General features: G+C 44.9%; 1 protein-coding gene across 3 annotated transcripts in view; it reads right to left on the bottom strand.

The window, feature by feature from the left end:
* The window catches only part of EYA3 (EYA transcriptional coactivator and phosphatase 3), an 860742-nt gene that overhangs the window by 185080 nt on the left and 652989 nt on the right, over positions 1-22673 (bottom strand). For all 3 annotated transcript variants that reach the window (XM_078682511.1, XM_078682514.1, XM_078682513.1), the window contains one exon: positions 8273-8362. In XM_078682511.1, the coding sequence (XP_078538637.1) occupies positions 8273-8362 (90 nt within the window). The remainder of the gene's footprint in view (positions 1-8272; positions 8363-22673) is intronic.

Genomic DNA, 22673 nt, shown 5'->3' with positions numbered 1-22673 from the left:
CTCCTCTATAAGCAGTCTGGTAGCCTCTTGAAACTGCGGAGGCAGGTGTTGTAAAACTTGCTCTAGGGTGTCGTAATGCGCCCTATCATAACGTGCCAATAGTGCCTGTGTATTGGCAATACGCCAGAAATTGGCAGCCTGCGCAGCTACCCTTTTTCCCCCTGCCTCCAGCACTTTTGACTCCTTGTCCGGGGGAGGAGCTTCACCCGTTGTTTGGGAGTTCGCCCGTTTGCGGGCATTTGCGACCACAAGGGAGTCAAGAGGCAACTGTCCCCGAATGTATGCAGGGTCTGCCGGGGCTGGTCTGTACTTCTTCTCGATGCGTGGATTGACCACCCTCACCCTGGTGGGTTCTTTAAAGATGTCCGCAGCATGTTTAAGGACCCCTTTGAGCATAGGCAGTGTCTTTACTGTCCTTTCAAAGACTGAAAAAGTGTCAAATAGAAAGTCTTCTTCTACTGGGTCAGCATGCATGTCCACATCATGATTAGCAGCTGCCCGTTCAATGAGTGCATGAAAACCTGCAGAATCTTCTGTTGGGGATGCACGTGCACTGAAAGGCTGTTGGTCTTGCCCCACATCCTGGGTGCCTTGGTCACCTATGTCGTCATAGGAATCTTGCTGTGCATCGGGTTCATTGACGGGGAAAGTGTATTGGTCATCTTCTCCATATCCCTCACCCTCAGAGTGGTCTGGGGAAGGTGTTGGGCTCCTTCTAGGGGGAGGCTGGATAGGTTCTATCAGGGCCGAAGCGTCCTGAGCAAGCTTTTTCTTCTTCAGTGGGATAACATAGGAGTCCACTGGTTGCGAAGTGATCTTTCTTTTGTAAAGGGTTAATTTACCCGTGTCTGCGTCGATAAAACGCTCAGAATCTTCTCCTGAGTCGAGTAGTCGACCTGGTAGTGCTCCAGACGTTGACGATTCCGATGTCTTGGCGCCGTTTTTGGCGTAAAGGCCTTCGGAGCCTCCTTGGGCGGCAGAAGGAAGAGAAGTTTACCAGCAGGCTTCGCCGGCAAGTCCATCGGCTTCTGGTGGGATGGCATCGGAGCCGACGTCGTAGATGCCTTCTCCCGAATTCTCTGTAGTGAAGCAGCGATGGGGGACGCGTCACTCACAGCGGCACTTGGCGCCGACGAGGAGGCCTTCTTCTTGCCCTCGGATCCGACGTCTTGTTGGCCCTTCTGAGTCCTAGACGTGGACGCTGCAGCCGTAGACACAGAGTCCTTGGACCGATGTGTTGAGGTTCCAGCTTTCGATCCGTGAGATATTGCCTGCTCCGTCTTCACCACGCGCCCGACTAACGACGTCCCAGTCGGAACTGGAGTCTTGTCGCCAGCTGTGGCGGGCTTTGAAGGCGTCGCATCGGTCGATCCGTGCCGAACTCCCTTCTTAGAGGAAACCTCTTCTGTCGACGATGTCGACACTGTCGAATCGACAGTTTTCTTCGACTTCTGTGGACCGGAGGCCGACGGAGTCGATGAGGCAGCAGGTTTCGGTTTCTTTGGTGGAACGGCCGCCATCTTAGGGACGCTCGAATCCGTAAGTTTCGGTTTCGGGTCGGCCATTTTAGGTGTAGTCGATACCGTCGGTTTTAGTTTCGGTTTCGCTACGGGCAGTACAGCAAGTATGTCCGTGGCCGGGCCTGAAGGCGGGGCCGTGGCTTGCGGTACGGGGTCTTGGGTAAGGCCGACTGGCGATCCCGTGACCCGAGCCTGATCCGCATAACCTTCGGGGCATAGCTCATCACCCGAGCTATCTTCCGCGGCCCCATAAACTTCTTCGACGTCCTCTACCTCGTCGACGTATTCAAGGCCTTGACCCACGACTCCATCGTCGTCTTCCGGATCTGCCTCGACGTCCGTCGCGGGCGGTGAAATTTGAAGATGATGGCTCCGGCCCTCCTCTTCTTGGTCGCCGAAGATGTTTTCTGGATCCGGGGCAGCTTGTCTGGCCTCAAGGCGCACTGCGCGCCGAAGCTTGAGAGTCTTTTTTGACCTGAATCTGGAGCAGGCCTTGCAGTTGTCCTCGTTGTGGTCCGGCGAGAGGCACTTGTTACAGACCGGGTGCACATCGATATGTGGGTATTTCGACCCACAGACGGGACAGTATTTAAATGGGCTCCGCTCCATGTGAAAAGTTGCGGTCGTGTTGCGATGAGAAGGCCTCGATGTCCGAAGAGTGATACGACTCCGTAGAATCCGACTCAAAGAGACGGAAGAACTTGAGACCGTGCGCAAACAATACCGACGCGATGAAAGTAAGGCCTTTTGGCCGTAAAAAGTTAGTTTTTCTCGGTTCCGACAGAGAGACGTCGAGACCGCATCCGAACCCAATGGCGGAAAAAAACAATCTGGGGATGGAGCCGATGCCCATGCGCACTGTAGTCCAGGGGAGGAGCCACCTATCTCAGGATACTTCGAAGACTCTTCCAGGACAACAATGTGCGATCATCCGGACCCAACACTAGGCGGCGATCTAATGCAACAGATATGAATTTAGCAGCCCACATGCCTCGAACCTAAAGGAACTGATGTCAGCACACCAGAGTGGAGCCTAGATAGGCACTGCAACGTCACTTCTGATGCAGACGATGCTAAAGTAGAGCTGAACACTACCTCATAGCGTGCAGAGGTACCACTCAGATGCAGTCGATGCCTGGGGAATATTATAAGGTGAACAATCTGAAGCTAGAATCATCTAGGGGAATGGCCATCATATCGATAATATGAGGCACTAATGGGAAGTGCAGGTATTGCACTCATAAAAACGTGCTGGGCAGTGGGTAAGTCAAATAACTAATAATGGCTAAAACCTTTGGGAATGCCTATAGCCACACCATAAACATTCATAACTCACTGAATTATCTCACACTTACTGAAACCAAAAATATACCCACAGTCACAACAGATGTTACTGCCCAAAACACTAACCAGACTCCAGTGTATAGGGATCCTCAAAGCTATGGGTCACTGATAATACTTGGAGGCCAAGCTAAGAGGAAACTGCAAGCTACACAAAAGTCCTGTAACAGAACACAGCTCAACACAAACCCCAAGCCAACAATGAAAACATTTGAATGTCAATGCTTTGAACTCTATGTTCTAACTGGCAATCACTTGAGCTTCTTAACAAGTCTGTTCTTTTTCCACCTTCCCGTCAATCCATCTCCCATTCTGCCCCCGCCTTTACCCAAAAGTGGAATCTGTTTAAAATGTTGTTTCCCAGTTTTTCTGGTTGTGGTTGTCTCTCCGTGTCGCTTTCTCTCTTCATACTTCTCCAGCTCTTACTCCCCATCTTTACCCATCTGCTTTTGAATGCAAACATTTTACCTCTCATTGAGACATTCTTTAAATGCGTCTCTTTCTCACAGGATAGTCTTCATTCTGATTCGGTTACATTTTTTTCACATAACTTAACCTCTTTTCATAGGTACCAGCTTTGGTACAGTTCATGCTGTAAGGGAGCTTTAAACAAGTGCTGCCCCACAGTGTGTCATTTTTGTATAGGTAGGAACGTACACCTGATTCAAGAGCTGTTCCTTTCGAAGGGGAACTTCTACTGTTGCTGTCTGCGTCATGCAAGTTTCATGTGGGAGAAGCTTTACTGCTACAAGGCTGTGACAATTCTATCAGGGGAAGCTTGTAGAGAAGTTGACAGTACTGTAGCTTTACTGTGTGCGACAATCCTTCACTGGTTGATGCTTAGGCCAAACCTATTGTGTGAGTGAATCTTACACTGCCACCCACACAGCACATGGTTTATTTCTGAATCTTGCAATTCTGCTGACTGTACTGTTGTACCTGTTGTGTGTGGGACTGAAGCTGAACTGCAGATACCTGCGCAGTGACTGTTCTCTAAGAGGGAATTTCAATTAGTTGTAGCCCGTGCAATAGAGTAACAAGCAGGGTAGATCAGTCAGCAGCCGGATTAAAGGCCCCGCTGTCGGTGAAGGGAAAGCTAATTGGCAAAATGAACATTTTATCTAAGTGCTTGCAGCATTCCTTGTTTGAATACTACTTGATAGTAATCTTCTCCACTTTTATTATCTATCTCTGCAAGTTAATTAAAGTGTGTCCTCTGTTAATATAGGCCAGGTCAAGTGGGCATTTTACAGACTTGAACACTGTGGAACCTGGCATATGTGCTGCATTTGTGTAAACTACAAACTAAAATTACAGAAACGCATGTAATTTTTGGAATAAAGTACGCTGCCAAATGCCGTAGATCTGAAATATGGCAGCTACCTACTAACCATGGGTAGCAGTGGCACCTGAGCACTTCCTAGCACAGTAGGCAGTGCAAGTATGATTGAGCAGCACTACTGGCACACTAAGTCGCCCTAGTCTATTCGGCAAACCAAGCACTCAACCATGAAAGCATCATCTTATTAATCGGAATCTTGGTACATTGGAACATTTGAGCAACCTTTGAATATATTGGAAACAGTGTGGCATCCGAGCAGTACTATGGAAAAAAATGTGATTTGCTGCTGCATGCGAAAATGCTTCTGGCTACTCTATACAGATCATTAAGTATTTTCATATTTGTTAATTTTCCCCTAAGAACTGCACATGAAACTAGTATGGTTACTAGCCATTTTTTTTTTTAAGTACACTGCTGCCATTTCCATAAAAAAATATATATATATATATTATATATTATATATATATATATATATATATAATATATATATCCCCTCTTACCCTCAACAGTATGAAGAAAAGGGTCAAGAGTTGTTGCCGTAATTGTATGGCTCATGGTTCACCAGTTAACACAGTCATACACTATTAATCACCTCGCATTTTGTCACATAAGGAGGAAAAGGTACAGTAAAATGTATTGTTTTGGATGAGCTCACAAAATTTCGTTAAGGGACAGAAGACAATTGAACCCATATCTACTGGTTTGCCATTTAAAATGTAGCTACTTTCATTTGAACTATAACTATGGTAACCTGGCTGCAAAACACTTTTTTCATTGAAGGTTCACCATTCCATGGTCTCAGGGTGGAACTGTTACATATGAAAGTTATGATGATGGAACACAAGTGAGGTTCATTTCCTGAGCCCACTAAATAAAAGTCCCAGTTGGACCTTTCTCACAGCACATGGAGATATTAGGTTTTCTCGGCATGACCGCCAAGATTCTAATGACCGTCCTGGACAGAAGGCAAAAACAGAATGGATGCACTTAATTGGGTGGCGTGCATGGCAATTTCTTGGTTCCTCCAAAAAAGATGTTCCACATCTTGGAATCAGCGGTGCCTGCATCTTTTGGAACACAGCACACTACCATGCTCTAAATAGACTTTCCACCAGTTTGGAGTTGTGGTTTGGTTACTCCCTTTCTATAAAGGAGGCCCTTTATATTCACCTCTGGGTGGATTTATCCTTATGTGCCTCAATGCACTTCTACAGGCAGGATGGCCAAGGAACATGTATGGCAGGTGTGTGTGAGAGATATATATTACCTACTGGCGATAGCCAGTAGGTATATATAGTTAGGATTGTTTTCCATAGGGAAATCGCAACATTCTATTGGGAATAACTTTGGCGCCGGTTGAGGAATCTTCCGGAAATTTTCCTTAACTTTGCCTCGCGGTGCTCCGCTCCTTCCCTGAAAGTTTGGGGGGGGATTCGTCAAGCCGGGGCCGAGATAAAAGGGGGGTCCCAAAACGTGTTTTCCTCATGTTCATTTCCATAGAGCGGTTGGACTCACTTTTAGCCCGAACGGCTGAATGGTTTTTCACCAAACTTGGCAAAATTGTAGGGACTGGTAGCCCGATGTGCCTTTGCTATGTCTCAAGATATGTGCTCCAGTGGTTTTTATGAAAATTAACTTTGAAAAAATATATATTGGGCTACATTGGGCTATATATATGTTAGAGCCCAAATGTAGCCCAAAGATGGCCACCAGAGACAAAAAAAAACCAAATGTAGCCCAAATATCAGCCAGATGTAGCCCAACTGTAGCCCAATGACAGAATGTCCCAGAGTGTTCTAAAGAACAACTAGAGCGCTAACAGTCTTACTTATGACAACAGTATGGCACACCTGAAGTCATCTTGATTGGAATTAGGTGTTAACACTTAAAACATTTAATTTGCAAAGGAACAAAATGAGGGGGTTCATTTTGCCATAGAAATTATGATTAGTGCTGAAGAAAGAAAAATTAGGGCACATTTTGAGTGACTTCTCAAATCCTCCTATATTTCATGAAAAAAATTCTGATATGCAGTCTCCCAAGATGGCCACCAGAGACAAAAGAGCCCAAATGTAGCCCAAATATCAGCCAGATGTAGCCCAACTATAGCCCAATGACAGAATGTCCCAGAGTGTTCTAAAGAACAACTAGAACGCTAACAGTCTTACTTATGACAAAAGTATGGCACACCTGAAGTCATCTTGATTGGAATAAAGTGGTAACACTTAATACATTTAGTTTGAAAAGGAACAAAATGAGGGGTTTCATTTTGCCATAGAAATTTTATATATATATATATATATTCACTGAAAAAACCATAGGTTACACACCAGTTATAGTTAGGAATTAGCATTTAAAAAACCTTTGAAATTCACTGAAAAAAACATAGGTTTCAGGCCTTATATAGTTAGGAATCAGCATTTAAAAAACCTTTGAAATTCACTGAAAAAACCATAGGTTTCAGACCTTATATAGTTAGGAATTAGCATTTAAAAAAAACCTTTGAAATTCACTGAAAAAACCATAGGTTTCAGGAGTTATATAGTTAGGAATTCGTTTTTAAAAAACCTTTGAAATTCACTCAAAAAACTATAAGTTTTAGTGGTGTTATAGTTAGATCGACATTTTACTCATACAAAACCAATGAAATTGCTCCTATATAGTTAGTTGTACTAACTATATTTCGCGCACCCGCAATCCACTGCTGATGTCACATATTTGATCATTCATGACATGGTCAGTGACATCACTGATGACATCTCAAATGACATCACGGATGACATCATCCAGTGAATGTGGTTTGCTTCGTCGTTGGGCCCACTAGCAGTTCCTCTAGGTATGGCATTTGCTCTGTTTATAGCTTTATGTATGATTGATGTGGAGTAGCCAAGTGCCTTAAACCTTTTGGTGCTTCTGCCTGGCATGCTTGGAGATCTTCCAGCGTGCTACAGATTCTGGACAGGCGCAGCATCTCCCCATATGGAATGCTTGTTATTATGTGCCTAGGGTGGAAGCTAGAGGCGTGTAGAGTGAAATTTCCAGCGGTTGTCTTACGGTGGAGCTTGGTCTGGAGAGTGCCATTGGCAATGTACAGGCTAACGTCTAGAAATTCAGTAGAGGTGGCGCTGATGCTGGCATTGAATTCCAGATTGAGGTTGTTGTTGTTAATCTCCTCAATTAAACTTTTTGCACTGCTTCTGTCCTCTTTTCATGACTGTTTTATCGAGGGAGCACTTTCAGCAAAACAGTTGTAAACAGAAAGCCCCACAGCCCCAACAAATATATGAATATTTTATTTTGAAATGATTTTAAATGCAGAAGAAGCAATGTTTTGTCTGAGTCCTTGCTTCTTTCCAACAAGTAACGCAGCCATTTAGTGGCCTTTTAGTTTACAGAATTTGAATAATGGTGCACAGGACGCTGGTAATCGTAACTTTGAGCTATTTAATAACTAATAGAATATTACTCCAAGTCAACCACAGCTGAGTATCTACCTTCAAACCAGTCTACTAAGCCCTTAAATACCTAAATGTGACACATCCTACCCAACTTGTTCATTTTGTACGCCTAGACATCCCATAGTTCGTTATGATCATAAAAACAAACCATTAAGGCCTCTGTGAGTTACTTGATGTCTAATAAAGGCAGGAAATGCTTGCTGTTTAGCTGCCAAAATGTGAAACGGGTTTATGTTAACCACTGTCACGTTTCATACTAACGAACATAGCAGCAGAAGCTGAATCATCATGTTTTCTAGGAAACCACCCTCCTTTACCATGGGGCTCATCTGATGGGGCACAGTACAATGCAACATAGTATGTTTAATCACTCATTGCCCACACCTCTCCATAGAGGCTAAAATAAAGTACAATGCCACTATAACCTTAAATATTTAGTGGATGTTGACTAAGCCTGTAGGATAAACGTCTTGCCACAAGCTAATACGATGAAACCTCAGCTCTCGGGGAAAGCAGGATAAGTCAAACATCATAGAGGTAGGTCTTTAATGGAAAAACACCTAAGGAATTTTGTCCTGTCAGTAAAAATTAGTAAATCGTCATGCACGTACCTCCAAATCATTGAAAAACAAATGTGTGTCCGCCACTTCAAAAATCATCTCCTCCATTTCCAAACCAGAGCCTAAGACTACATTAGGGTCCTAAAAAGCAAGAAAAGAAGTTATGAATTGACATTTACTCGAATAAATTAACAATTAAATCCCTTCAATATAAGAATAATGCAGAACACAAATGTTATATTTGCACTTGGTAGCGCAAAGCAAGGTGTGATACTTTTAGTTCTAGAGGGACTTCCTCCAAGAATCTTAGTATTATTCTCATCTTTGGGGGATACAGCAAATTCCAGGGACCTGTTGTTGGTCAGACATCCTTTGGTGTTCATGCAGTATTGAACTTAAACTGAAGGTGAGGAGGGGAATGTTGATGGGGAATCCAAAGACAATCAATATGGAGTGCCCGATTTGAAATTCATAACCCCATGCAACCAAAATACGTTTTTATCAGACTTTGACAGAGACCTGCTTTGCCTCTACGGCTCTACACTTGATGTGGCAATTTTTCTATCTCTAAAAGTGACCAAACTCTTTGTAACAGCTGTAATTTGCTAGGCTGCAAGCAACACATATAGCACTATCTTCCCAAATTTGCTGTGAAGAGAATATGCCACATACTTAGAACTTTCCAGTAGAAGGACTTCTTCGCATTTTGCAAATGTGTCCCTTGTGTCTTGGGCTACCCCTTATAGAATGACCATCCAAAACACTGTCAGAAACCATGCCCATCGTATATGTGTATGATTGAGCCTGTCATACAACAACCTTGTTAGCATGCACCTGGCAGACCGCAGAAAATGAGGACAGGTGCATGGATTTGAGAGTATAGAGAATGGCGAGGCATGGAAGTCGAGAATACCTTTAAGTCCAGCTGCCAAATAGTAAACAATCGGAAAGTTAATGGTGACAATGGTTTAAGAGTAGCAAAAGGCAAAGGAGCACTACTATAACATTTTGCACAAATCATCTCCGAGTAAAAACTCAAATTGGTGGCAGAGGTGCGTGCTGTGCCAGTGATATAAAAGACTAGAACTGTAAGGACATGCCTGTAATGGCACTCCAATCAAAATACAATGGTCATAAACCCTGTTGAATTAAAGAAATTCATTAAGAAATGGTCGCAAGAGCTCCCCTATGCCTCCACAGCAAGTGAACAGTGAATGTGTGACGTGATGGGACCCTCCTCTCCATCTAGCGAAAAGAGTGGGTCCTAATACTCAAACTGACAGTTGTGGAAAAACAAAGAATAACATAAGTTTATAACAGACAACAAAAACATGTTTCTGTTCCTTTCACGTAAGTGGCAGGTGAGAGTAAAGTACTATTTAATAGTACGTACGTGCCATTTATGTCACTTGTAATTCATAATATATCGGTATGTTCTCCCAGCTTCGCTATTTCCTCTTCACTACTAGTGACACGAGTCTTCCAGCCTCTACACCTTAACTATGCATCCTGACTTTAGGCTAATGATTCTCGAATCTCCCTAGATTACTTTGAAAGTGCTTCATTATCTACACCATTAATTGTTTTGCATATGCTACACTAATCACCAGATTTCTTTTTTGCCTGTATTTTGGTATGTCTCTTAGGTTTTCCATCATACTCACCCCACACATCTTTAATCTGCACAATTTCATTCACCAGAGACACCCTATAAAAATAATAACTGAATACCTAATCTCATTCGCTTGGGAATACCCTGCTTTCCCCATTTTCAATACACATGTCCCTCATGTACATTTGTTCTACAACACTCAGCAAGCTGCTTTATATAACATTTCTTCTTGTGAACACTGATGTATCCTGTGATATAGCTCCTTATCAGGCTACCCACATGTCTTGCAATTGATTTACCAAAATTAATGCATCTTTTATATTTGGCGCTTAAATATTTGCAGGACACACATTTTAGCCATCAACGAGCCAGCCTGTGCTTCCATTTTCTTTTTGTATGTAGAGAACATAACAAACGTAGCCCAATCATGGTCAATTTATAATGCGTCCACTTTTAAGTGTTCCTGCCTTCTCCTGTTCATTCCCATGCAAGTTACATTACCCTCCCCTGGGCCAGTGCTGATCAGCCAACTGTCTCTTATTCAAGCCTCCCTTATTAACCTACTAAATATCCCTTTCTTATTTAACCAGTCTGATATTGTCGTGACTAGTCTGGTGTAACACCACCCTGGAAACCACAAACTTTCTTTGTGAAATACCACCTACTGTGAAGCTCTTCCAGGCCTTCTCCCTAATAGCCAATTAGAATATTGGAATGTTGAGAGCTTCATTGAAGACAATGGAGTAGGTCTGGGCTATAATGGCTGGTATAAGACCGGAGCTCCAACATTACAATGTTTGTATTCTTGTTTCTTCTCTTTAACCTTAGAGCATTCTACTCTTAGTAGGTGGAATGTTCCAATAGCCTTATAACCCTTCTGTCTCAGGCAAACCGGCTGTTAAAGGCCCTCTCCCTCATTATAGGCACTCCCATACAGCTCTGGTCTAGAATTCTAGTTCAGGACTGGTATAGCTCTCAGCATCGGGCTATTTGGCTATAGTAGAACTCTTCTCTTAATTTAACTACGAGCCACCTTCCCCATGCGCCGCACCCCCACACACATACTAGAGTTGCCTCTTCTGAAGTAGTCTGTGTGCCTGTACCAAGTAAAGTTTGATTTGCTCAAACGCTCCGTCCATCATCCCCTTTTGTTTCGCTTTGTTCGCCCTAAGTTGGCAGGGTATGCTCAGACATGAGTCCCTTGCTCACTTGGCCACTGGATTCAAGATAGCCTGGCTGATGAGGATTATGAATCCGAAACCAGTCCCAGGATGCTTGTTTCCGGTCCAGGGAAGACATGGCTTGGCAGTTCGGGCTGGACTGTTCCCATGAGGCACAGGGTCAGACTGATTTGCATATGGCCATGTCTGAACTGGGGTGGCTGAGTGAGCTAAAGAATGGTGATGGATTAAACCCAGATCAGTTGACTGGGGGTGAGTGTTTGATTTGCTCAAACGCTCCGTCCATCATCCCCTTTTGTTTCGCTTTGTACCAAGTAAAAGCATCATGACTGAAGCCTCATACTTGGAACACTACGGGTTTTTAAATGCAGTTTACCAGAGATATCCTTGTGTCACCCTTGGCCCTCTTGTAAAATTGCAACAGATCTCCACAGCGGACCAAGCAAATAGCACCTCAACTTCAACAGTCCCAAAGATATTCAATGTCATGTGCTGTTGAACCTCCAAGACCTGCTGTGGTTCGGTCTCACTGGAATCCCAGATGAAAGCTTCAAGAGAGACATAGAGGCAGCACCAGGTATAAAGCAAGTCGCAGAGGAAAGGTTTTTGGAAAAATATTCTTCTTTTTATTGATCTTTTTTAAGTGGTGCACAGGACAGCCAACGCGTTTCGCTCCCCACCTTGGGAGCTTAGTCAGGGCAGAGTCAACGGATTGTTACACAGAAAGAAATGTACAAGTCCAGGCTAGGCAGGCCATATTGGGCTTAGTCGAAATCCACATGGACAAAGGATGAACTGATAATCAAAGTTAAAAGTGTAGCACGAGAGTCAGGGCGCCGTGAGGACCAATTTACATAGAGTATTAGTTCCAGAATAAGGACAATATCAGAGTAATATTCGTGGGTAGATCACAAAGATGCGGTCTTTCTTGAAAAGCTTAGCATACCTTGATAAGCTGCCAAACCTGCTCGTTCTTAAGAACGTATGTCCTCAACAGCAAAGCCCCCGTGTAAGACGCCAGCTTTGTAAAATTGCCTTGAAACTACGGTCCAAACGGCAGCCGGAGAGACTATTAATGATTCATGAGGTTTTAACTTCATTTTTCCTTAATTTAAAGTGTCAGTCTAGCAGAGACGTTACACCCTCGTCCTTGCTAGGGTGTGACTTGATCAGTTTTCGATTATGGTGCTATGCTATCCCGAAGTTTGTGTGGTTTCTACAAAGACTGTTTCAAGTGTACCATCCTCTGCTCTTGCCAGCAGGGGTTAACCTTTCCCCCAAGCCATGCCCAATACTCCTCTAATTTTTTACGCGTTCTTGGACCTGCACATGCCAGTGTATATTTTCTGCTTGCGTGGTGTTCTCTTGCTCCAGTTAGATTACATCACTGTCAAATGATAAATTATTACACAAGGCAAGGCACTAAAAACTGCACTGATCTCACAAAAGAAGGGTGGGCTGAAGTAAACCCATAGAGAGTTTTATCAGGAATTTGGGAGGAGTGTTATCTGAAAGACTGCTGCATGCAGTGCTGGAACCAGAACAAAAGTTGGTCTGACCTTTATCAGAGGAAGATAACATGGCTGTTTTGTTGGCACAGTCAGATAAAGATCTGAAAACATATGCCTCTTACACTCAGCGGTCATCAATAGATATGGACTCCAAAATCTAAACTAAAATGTTGGACTCAGGAAGACAGAGCTATACTAATGAAGAGGAATTGCAATATGCTCTTACAAGGATGAGATGCATAGGGAGATCCATGAAGGCTGGACACTAGAGTGGGCCAACCATCTCAGTTGGCCTCTGTCTCCTATGTGGTCTGCCCTGGTGACTGAACCCCAGTCTGAAATGGTAATATGTGCATTAAGAGAATGGTGACAAGACAGTAAATACTATGTGCACTGAGTCACTTTGTATCACAGTCTATCTCTTGCCATTCATTCGGGAACTATCGAAATCCGCCCAAGTTGTGTTATAGGTGATGGGATGTGGCCTGGTTCCAGAGAGAAATAACTGGCAAAAAAACAGGGTTGCCATCAGATAATGCACAACGTAGGGTGTCCTACAGAGTTTGGCAATATAACTATGTAACACACCGCCTCTGCCAATCTTGGAAAAGAACTGTGGTGCTGGGAAAAAAGTAATACTACACAGATGCCTATTTGTATTCCAAGAGATGACAAATGGTCTCCAACGTGCTCTTCTTGTGGAGTTAAACTGGTTTGTAGACTGAAGGAGAGGAAGGACCTGAGAACAATAAGGGGAGTTCAGCCTGGTCAAGCTGGGCTTCTGCTGCAGCTCACAGCCAAATAATTTGGAGAGTAGTGTATCAGAGTTGCCTAGAGCTGTAGTTGAAGGGGAAAAGAAGAACAAGTTACTTACCTTCGGTAACAATATATCTGTAAGAGATAGATTAGTTATGGATTCCTCACCTTAGAATTACCCCCAGGCGTCAGTCTGGATCCGGAGAATTTTTCATCAGCAGTACCCCTGCGCTTCGGTAGGTCGCGTCGGTTGACTCCGCATTAGTCATTGGCTATGTGGTCGCCGGAATGACGTTGCAGTATCTACTTAGATGCCGCCCCTGTGCGCGGACGTCAGTTCTTTACACAACATTCCATACCAGAAGCGCAGAGCCATGCAAGACACTGACCACTGGTGCACAAAACTAGGGCCCTGAAGGGAAGTCCCTTACCCTAGAGGTCAGTTCGCAGAATGGAGAAGATGGGTGGGGCGGTGAGGAATCCATAAATAATCTTTGTCTCTAGGTCTTACAGATATATGGTTACCGAAGGCAAGTAACTTGTTCTTCTGAAAGAGACAATTAGTTATGGATTCCTCACCTTGGAATAGATACCCCAGCAATACCAACCCCGGAGGTGGGTCTGCGAACCAAGTTCACACCAGGAAGTCCTGGAGAACAGAACGGCCAATGAAGTTGCCTCTCCAGACTTGGCTGTCCAGGCAGTAGTGATTAGTAAACATGTACAAAGAAGCCCACGTAGCTGCCTGGCAGATGACAAAGCGGACCCCACACCCCAAAGCAGTAGTAGCTGCCATCACCCTGGGTGAATGGGTGCGCAACCCAACTGGAGGTTCCTTTTTCAAAAAGGATTAGCAGATTTCGATGCAAAGAACGACCCATCGGGAGATGGTTCCCTTTTGCACGGCCCGAACTTTCTTGGCGCCCACTTAACCAACAAAGAGCTGGCCATCTACCCGGAGTTGTTCTATGCTATCCAGATAGAAGGGAAGCACACGTTTTGTATACAGACGGTAGAGCCTCTCTTCCTCTCTAGAAGAAGGTGGGAAAAGTGATAGCCTGTCCTATGTGAAAAGAGGTAAGGAAAGAAGGACTAGTACTAAGGACAACTTTGTCAGGATGAACAGCCAGGAAAGGAGGTTTGGAAGAAAGGGCCGGATGCTCACTCTCCCTGCGAACAGAGGTAACGGCGACCAGAAAGGCAGTTTTAAGTGTCAGAAGTCTGAGAGGACGGTTATGTAGCAGCTCGAAAGGAGCGCACATAAGATAGGTCAGAACTAGGTTCAAGTCAGTGATGGCAGCTCATCTGCGCAGATCAGGGGTTCCAGTCTTCCCCTATCTGGACGACTGGCTGTTGAAGGCATGCTCGCCCCAGGCTGTCGTCTCCCACCTCCAGATTACAGCCGACCTCCTGCATTCTCTGGAGTTTACCATCAATGTGCCGAAGTCACACCTGGTCCCCGGCCACGCAGAGGTTAGACAGCTTGCGCAGGCCTGTGGTTCTGGGCGGAACGTGGCGGGGCACCCCTTCCATAGCCACGAAAGGGGCGAATAGCAGGGGCGAGAGGTGGGAGCTAAGCCCAAGGACCTGGCTGTGGCCCTGAACACCTTAAAAAGCTCAGGCACGTTGTCTGCTTTGTCACCAAACAAACGACGGCCATCAAAAGGCATGTCCAAAAGTGTAGCTTGGACATCGCCCGAAAAGCCAGTGGACCTCAGCCAGGCGTAGTGTCATAGGGCTACTGATGTTGAAATCGTCCTGCCTAGCGAGTCGGCGGTGTCCAGCCCACACATAATGCAAACTTTGCTGCGTCTCTCCCTTCAGCCACTGCATGGGAGAGCACAGCCTGGGCCTCCTCCGGGCACTGAGGCAGCACCTGCGCGACCGCGTCCCATAAAGAATGGGAGTAACGGCCCAAGAGACATGCAGTGTTCACCGACAGCAGTCCTAAGCTGGAGGAAGAACACATTTTCTTCCCAGGATGGCCCAGCTTATTTGATTCCCTAGGAGGTGGGGAATGCACCCTTAGAAGTGGAGGCTTGGATCACCAAGCTTTCAGGGATGGGGTGTTAGGCGAGGAAAATGGGGGCATCCAAGGCCGGGCGGTGGCATCAGGCAATCACCCTATCCACAGGAGCTCCTGTGTTTGGCTTGGACCAAGTGCCCAAAAGGATGTCAGTGAGGGCCTCACTGAAAGGCAGTAGAGGCTCCGAAGAGGCCTGCTGCCGGTTGAAGCACCTTGGTCAGGAGTTAGTTCTGACCGCCAGCATAGGACGGTCGAGATTTAGGGCCTAAAGTCGCCCTACGCAACACGACTGCATAGGACGTACCCTCCTCCGTAGCCACGGTAGGGGGAGAAAGCATGCCGAGGTCTGGGGAAGTGTCCAGACCACTGGCCTCACCCAACTCTTCCATTCAGTCCGGTTCTTCCAACTGGTCTACTAGAGGGTCCACAGACGTCTCCCAGTCCTCCACACCACCTCTGGTAGCCACTCAGGGCGATAGAGAACACCGGGGGAAAACAGAGGTACATGTCCATGTTGAAGGGGGGGCCGGGGTCGATGTCAGTTGGGGACATAGCTGGCGTCAAAGGGGGCGGAGGTGTCGCCACTGGATTTGGCACCGGAGGTGTCACAAGGTCGACCAGCGCCGATCCTGATCCAGGCCTGGATTCCTGGGAGACCGGTTTCACAGACTGTAGTCTTGTTAGAACAGGAGGGGCACCCAAAGCTTTACCCAGGAAGTAGTAAAGAGCTACATCCCTTACCAAAAGTTAAAAAGCACGAGCACGGGGGTGGCAGCGTACAGTAATTGCAATAGTAATCTGTAGAAAGAACAGGTGATTTTACCTGTTATTTGAGTGAGGGCTACTGGTCCACTCATGCAAAGTTCCGCTGTTGAGTACCTAACTCACCATTGACCTACATCATTTTAGTATGTATACATGCTCAGGTGATCATGGAAAATACGAAGCCTTTTGGACAGTGTTCTTCATCAGGCAGGCCTGAGCCTCTTCCGCTTGCAGACCCAATTCATCACCCAGACACAAATGCTCTGGCATGAAGTTCTGAGTGGGACCTTTACCTCAAGGAGGTAGAACCTGCCAATGTCGAGATCAATTCCTAATGGCTAATATCTTTTGGTAATTTGCCTGTAACCAAATTACTGGTGGGAAAGCACCGTCCGGTGTATAAACTGTGTAAGGGTTTATCTGTCCGTTCACCGTAAGACCAAGTAAAGCCATATCGTACGTTAATGTAGTGCTGCACTTTCTCAAGGCTTGGCACTCCTATTAGAATTTATCTAGGAAGCAAATCTCTGCAAAGCAAGCAATGCATTCATGCTTCATATTCTGTGATAATTTAAGGATAATGGATTTATCAGTTAGAGCATTTATGTCAGATTGTGTTTCACTTTGACCAGTACTGGATCAGTCTCTTTCCACCGTTTTGCTGAGGACCATAAATTATATGTTGCACGTTGTATTAGAGTTTGTGGGGACCTGACTAAGGAGCTATCGTATTGTCGATTAAATCTTATTGGAAATATATATATGAAAAGGTCAAAATGCACCAGACATTCATATTCACTAGTAGACTGCAAGACTAACAAATATATATATATAATGTGATCAAGGGCTTTTCACGCCCGAAACGTGTCATCTTTGACAAACTTGGCTAAAGAAATAAAACGGAACATCTTGCCAATTTATTGGTGGTCTGTTCTTCTGCTTCGCAGGCTTTCCGGACGGAGGTGGTTTGAGGATCTGGTAATTGATATACATATACATATATACATATATATTGGGATGAAATGGTCCTCAGAAAACTACAAAAAAACACTTTGATGAGCACGTTATAGCGTGGTTAAGGTATATCGATGACTTGTTTGTGATATGGCGAGGTAAGTAAGAAAGTGCACTTAAATTTATTGCAGAAATTCTTGTTAACACACTCAACCTGTATTTCACCGCCACTATAAGTAGACAGTCAGTGTACTTCCTAGATGTAGCAGTATACATAACTGATCAGAGAATTGAAAACTGCATCGTAAAAAGACGTCTGGCAATACCATACTGCATGCTACAAGCAATGACCCTAAACATTTGAATCACAGCATCCCCTACGGGGAGATGCTGAGAATCAGGAGAAAATGCAGCAATGACACTTGACTTAGAAAAGGCCCAAAAAGACAGCAAAACTTGATTTATGGCCAGAGAATAATCTGAACAAATAATTGATAGTGCAATCAGGGAAACCACAGTATTAAATAGGTCAGCACTATCAGCTGTCATTCCTTGGAAACCACCAGACAAAATTATATCAGAACATCAAGATCAACATCAAGCCGGATGCGGAAACAGTGGTTTCCACATCCGGCTAACAGAGAGACGCCCATGCACCACTCCATTCGGGCAGCAGCTTTTGCGCCGTGGAGACGGTAACCTAGATGGCCATACCTGCCCGTCTCAGCTAGCCATTTTGGCTCCATCTTTATCCCTTTCGCCCGTATATGTTACTTCTTTATTCACCCGACTAGGAAGTTGGATTCCATCTTTATTAGCAGCATTCGTGCAAGCAGGCAGTGAAAGTGCAAATGCATTTAAGTTCATCTCGAGCCAAACGCGTTTCGGGAATCCCAGTTCCCTTCTTCAATGGCTGACAGTGCTGGGCGGCTTACACCACTTTAGTAAGTTCCAAGGTACCGCCCCAGTGGGCGTGGCAATCTGCATTGCACTCTGGTCCTTGTAGTGCCGTATTAAATGTAAAGTAAGTCCATCACAGTTACACTCAATAACGCAAGTGTTTCCCTTGTGGGTTGATGCATAGTTCTCTCAACATTTGCACTTTCAACTGCCTGCTTGCACGAATGCTGCTAATAAAGATGGAATCACTTACCTGCCTGCTGGCTTCCTTCTATTGGGTCGACCTTTGTTTGTGTGATGTTTAGCGGCTTTGCCAGGCCGCGGAGGGAGGCCCAGACAATCTTTGAAAAAAATCTTTTAATTCATATTTTAATTGTGTTTTTTCTAGGAGAAAAGGAAGGGAGACATCACTTTTTCAATGCACTGCACATCTTCCCTACCCTTTTCTTCGGCGAATGATGAAATCACTTCACTTGATTAAGATAAGAAATTCACCTTTTCACTGTTATAATTTGGACATTTTTCAGGACTTCGATTGATTATTGCTTTTTCTGAAGATCTGTTGCTTATATATGATTAGACACAGGTGGGATACGACAGAGATATAACTAGACCGAGAATGAATTGGTGACATGGTGGCAAACAACAGGACCATGTGTTCCATGCGTTATGTAACGGGCCATACAGGCACTAGCCCGAATGCAATGTAACTGAATAACACAATGGAATAGCAAGCGCTAATATAATAGGCACTAGACCTGAACATTAACATGTTATTCTCGAACAAAGGCATGTAGTAATTACCAGTTATTGCCATTCCATTAATACTTAAGCCCATACACTTTTCAAATGTTACATAATAGAATAATAACATGGTTCGTGTGGCATGTACCTATCAAGAATGAATGAATATTATGCATTAGACTAGGAAATGTATTGATGGATATACTAGCTTAAAATGGCCGATCCTTTTTACATTGATCAAGTGACAAACCAAAACATGTGTACGTTTTCTCTGTCTATGACACTTCTCCACCGTATGTGTACTTAAGATAGCAAAATGTCGTGTTGGGTAACGTGTGAACAAGACACACTTTGGTGTCGAAACGCGTAACGTTGACTGAGAAATAAAGAACTTGAAGTATCCTTACTACTGAGTGCGTGAGTTGCTTTCATGCACATTGTGGATTAATAATCAAATTTTCGGCTTACGGGTTCGCCGAAATAACGCGCCACCCGACTATGGGAGCAGGACCCCGGAAGAACCCTTTGTTGCAGTATTGATAGATATATATATATATATACACACATACATACACACACATACATACACACACACACACAATGGTGGTTGCTTTTTTGATTTGCAAATAATTTTGGCGTTGTTTGACAAATCTTCGTGAAATTCTCCCCCCCCCCAAAAAAAAAGGTCCATCCAGGTCAACTCCTATCCTAAAAGTTTACGGGTGATTCATCAAGCGGGGGCTGAGAAAAAAGGGAAGTCCCAAAAAGTGGTTTCTCCATGTTAATTTACATAGGAAACTTTAGCCAAGGCTAAAGCCCGAACTGCTGAACAGAATTACAGCAAATTTGGCAAAAAGGTAGCGCTTGGTTCAGAAAGCAACCTTTTTTAAATGGTGTAAATCCGTTCAGTAGTTGCTGAAAAAATAAAAAAATAGAAATATCGATATCTAGGGGCGCCATGAGATCGCAAACCCTCCCGATCACGAGCTTCACTGTGATTAGCTGCCAAAACTCCAAACCAGGAAGTTTTGGCAGCCATCTTGTGAACCGAGTCACAAGAAAACAGTTAAACTAAGATAAAAAACAAGAAAAGGGGCAGGGTAGAAATACCCTGACCCCCTAGGCCTGCTCAGGGGGTCCCACAAGAACCCCCCAGGCCCAAAAAAGCATTTGTTTAAAATAATTTTGGCGAAATTTGCGCCTGGGTCGCAAATCCCGCCGAAATTATAGAAAAAAAGAAGTGTGGGCTTCATTTAAATGAGGCCTCCGGGTGGGCCAGGGCCCAGAAGCATTGCGCAATTCCTAATTTAAAAATGTGTGGCCCCCGCTGTCCCGGGTACCGCCACCTCCCTGGGGCTATATTAATAATATTATGTGGGAGGGCACATGGCCCTCCTGCAGTCCGGGGGACTGCCACCACTTGGGGCAATCTTTTTAAAGTGCGGGGGGCATCCAAGGCCCCCCAAAGTCCCGAGGACCGCCACCCCAGGACTTCTGTTAAATATTTGCGGGGGGCACACGCCCCCCCGATGCCTGGGGACCACCAACGCCCCCGAGGCTTTTAGAAAAAAAAAACTGTGTGTGGCGGGCGGTGCTCGAGCCCTCCCCACACGCCCCTGGGACCGCCACCTCCCCGGGGCACTAAAATGCAAATTTGGTGGTCCCAGGGACCACCACCTCCCCGGGGCTTCACTTATGTTGGGAGGGGGGCCGCATGGCCCACCTCCTGGAGCCCTTGATGGCCCTGGGGACCGCCAACCCCAGGTCCGGCTCCTGCAGTGTCTCTGGGTGCCCATCCCCGGCACACAACAGAGAGGTGTAAATAGGGGCATGGCCTTGGACCACCTCTCTGCAACGCAGCTCTGTTGCGCTTACTGGAGGTACCTGGTGGGCTAGTTGGCCCCCAGGGACTCTCAAGATTTAAGGGGAATTAATCCCCCAACTTAAAACCCGCCAGGCGGCACATTTGCACAGTGGTGAAGCGAGGGGGCGGGCCTGATGTGACATGTGTGTACTTATCCAATCACTGCGCCAAAACCCAAGCACTTATAAATTCACCATGCACTCTCCTTGCAGTACTCTAATCATCAAGTCAGTACCCATGCACTGCTACAATACCCTGAGCACTACCCATGCAGTCCAGCCATCGCCATGTCGCTAACCATGCACTCCTCCAATCGCCCAGCGAGCACCATGTACTTATCCAATCACTCTGCCAAAACCCAATCACTTATAAATTCACCATACACTCTCCTTGCAGAACTCTAATCATCCAATCAGTACCCATGTACTCATGCAATGACCCAGGCACTAACACATGCAGTCCTACAATCACATCTGCACTATCCATGCAGTCCTCTATCCACCTACACACTACTGATTCACTCGTCCAATTACCCAGGTAGTACCCATGCACTCCAGCAATCACACTGTCACTCCCCGTGCATTCCTCCTATCACCCAGCCAGTACCATGTATCAGTACCCCTGTACTCAGACAATGACCCGGGCACTAACTTATGCACTTCTACAATCCTTTGAGTGCTACCTAAACAGTTTAGTAATCTCCCTGTTATTACCTATGCACTCCTCCAATTACCCAGCCAGTCCGATGTCCTTATCCAATCACTCTGCCAAAACCGAAGTACTTATAAATTCACCATGCACTCTCCTTGCAGTACTGTAATCATCTAGTCACTACCCATGTACTCAGGAAATCACCCAGGCACTAACACATGCACTGCTACAATACCCTGAGCACACCTAATGCGGTCCAGCCATCTCCTTGTCACTCCCTGTGCACTCTTCCAATCACCCCACCACCACCATATAGTTATCTAATCACTTTGCCAAAACCCAAGCACTTATAAATCCACCATGCACTCTTTGCAGTACTCTAATTATCCAGTCAGTACCCGTGTACTCATGCAATGACCCAGGCACTAACTCATAGCAAATACAGAGGCGGTCATGCTAATCACAGGGATACCCCAATGAATAGTGTTCCCTAGTGTATCTAGGTGTTTTCACTGTATTTTAAGTGTCTTTTAGCATAGCACTGGCTCTAGGCCTGGTTAGTCAGTAAGTTACCACCAGTACCCGTCAGCAAAAAGTTGGGGGCACAAGAGGACTTTATGCTTCTCTGTTGGTGCTTTCTGCACAGGTCTTGCTGCTTCCTGCACTTTTCTTCATCTTTCTGGACTTCTGTTGCCTCTTTCTGCATTTGTCTGGCTTCTTTCTGCGTTTTTCTTCCTCTTTCTTCACATGTCCTACCTTTGTAGGCATAGTTAGAAATTAGCATTTAAAAAACCTTTGAGATTTACTGAAAACACCCATAGTTTTCAGGTACATTACAGTTCGAAATTAGCATTTAAAAAACCTTAGAAATTCACTGAAAAAACCACAGGTTTCAGGGACGTTATAGTTAGTAGGACATTTCACTCTTACAAAATCAGAGAAATTTGGCCATTATAGTTAGTTTAGCTATCTATAACTTGCGCCCCCGCAATGCACTGCTGATGACGTCACATATTATATAATTCATGACATGGTCAGTGACATCACTAATGACATCTCATATGACATCACTGATGACATCATTCACATGATAATCTGATGCATCTCCTCATACCCTAATATAACCTTTGATACACCCACTCTAAAAGACAGACTAACATTTTCGAAACCATAGACACACCAATACCAGTTAGTACATCTCCACTCACTAATTCCTAAGTCTTCACACACATCCACTCATTCACCCGTACAGTTACTCATACATGCAGTCAACCAACTATACGGCATTACCATATGTACTCAAATATCTATACAGACACTCACACACCACCACTCATCCAAAGAGTTACTCACACACCTAGTCAGTCATGCAAAGAATCAATCACACTCCCATTTACTCACCTATACAGTTACACACACCACATCACATATACTAATACATACTTACATTCTTATACAATAACTAATACAAGCACACTGATCCATACA

The sequence above is a fragment of the Lissotriton helveticus genome, chromosome 3_1, assembly GCF_964261635.1.
Source record: "Lissotriton helveticus chromosome 3_1, aLisHel1.1, whole genome shotgun sequence".
In the NCBI taxonomy this organism is placed as follows: Eukaryota; Metazoa; Chordata; class Amphibia; order Caudata; family Salamandridae; genus Lissotriton; species Lissotriton helveticus.
This window is presented reverse-complemented; position numbering and strand designations above follow the sequence as displayed.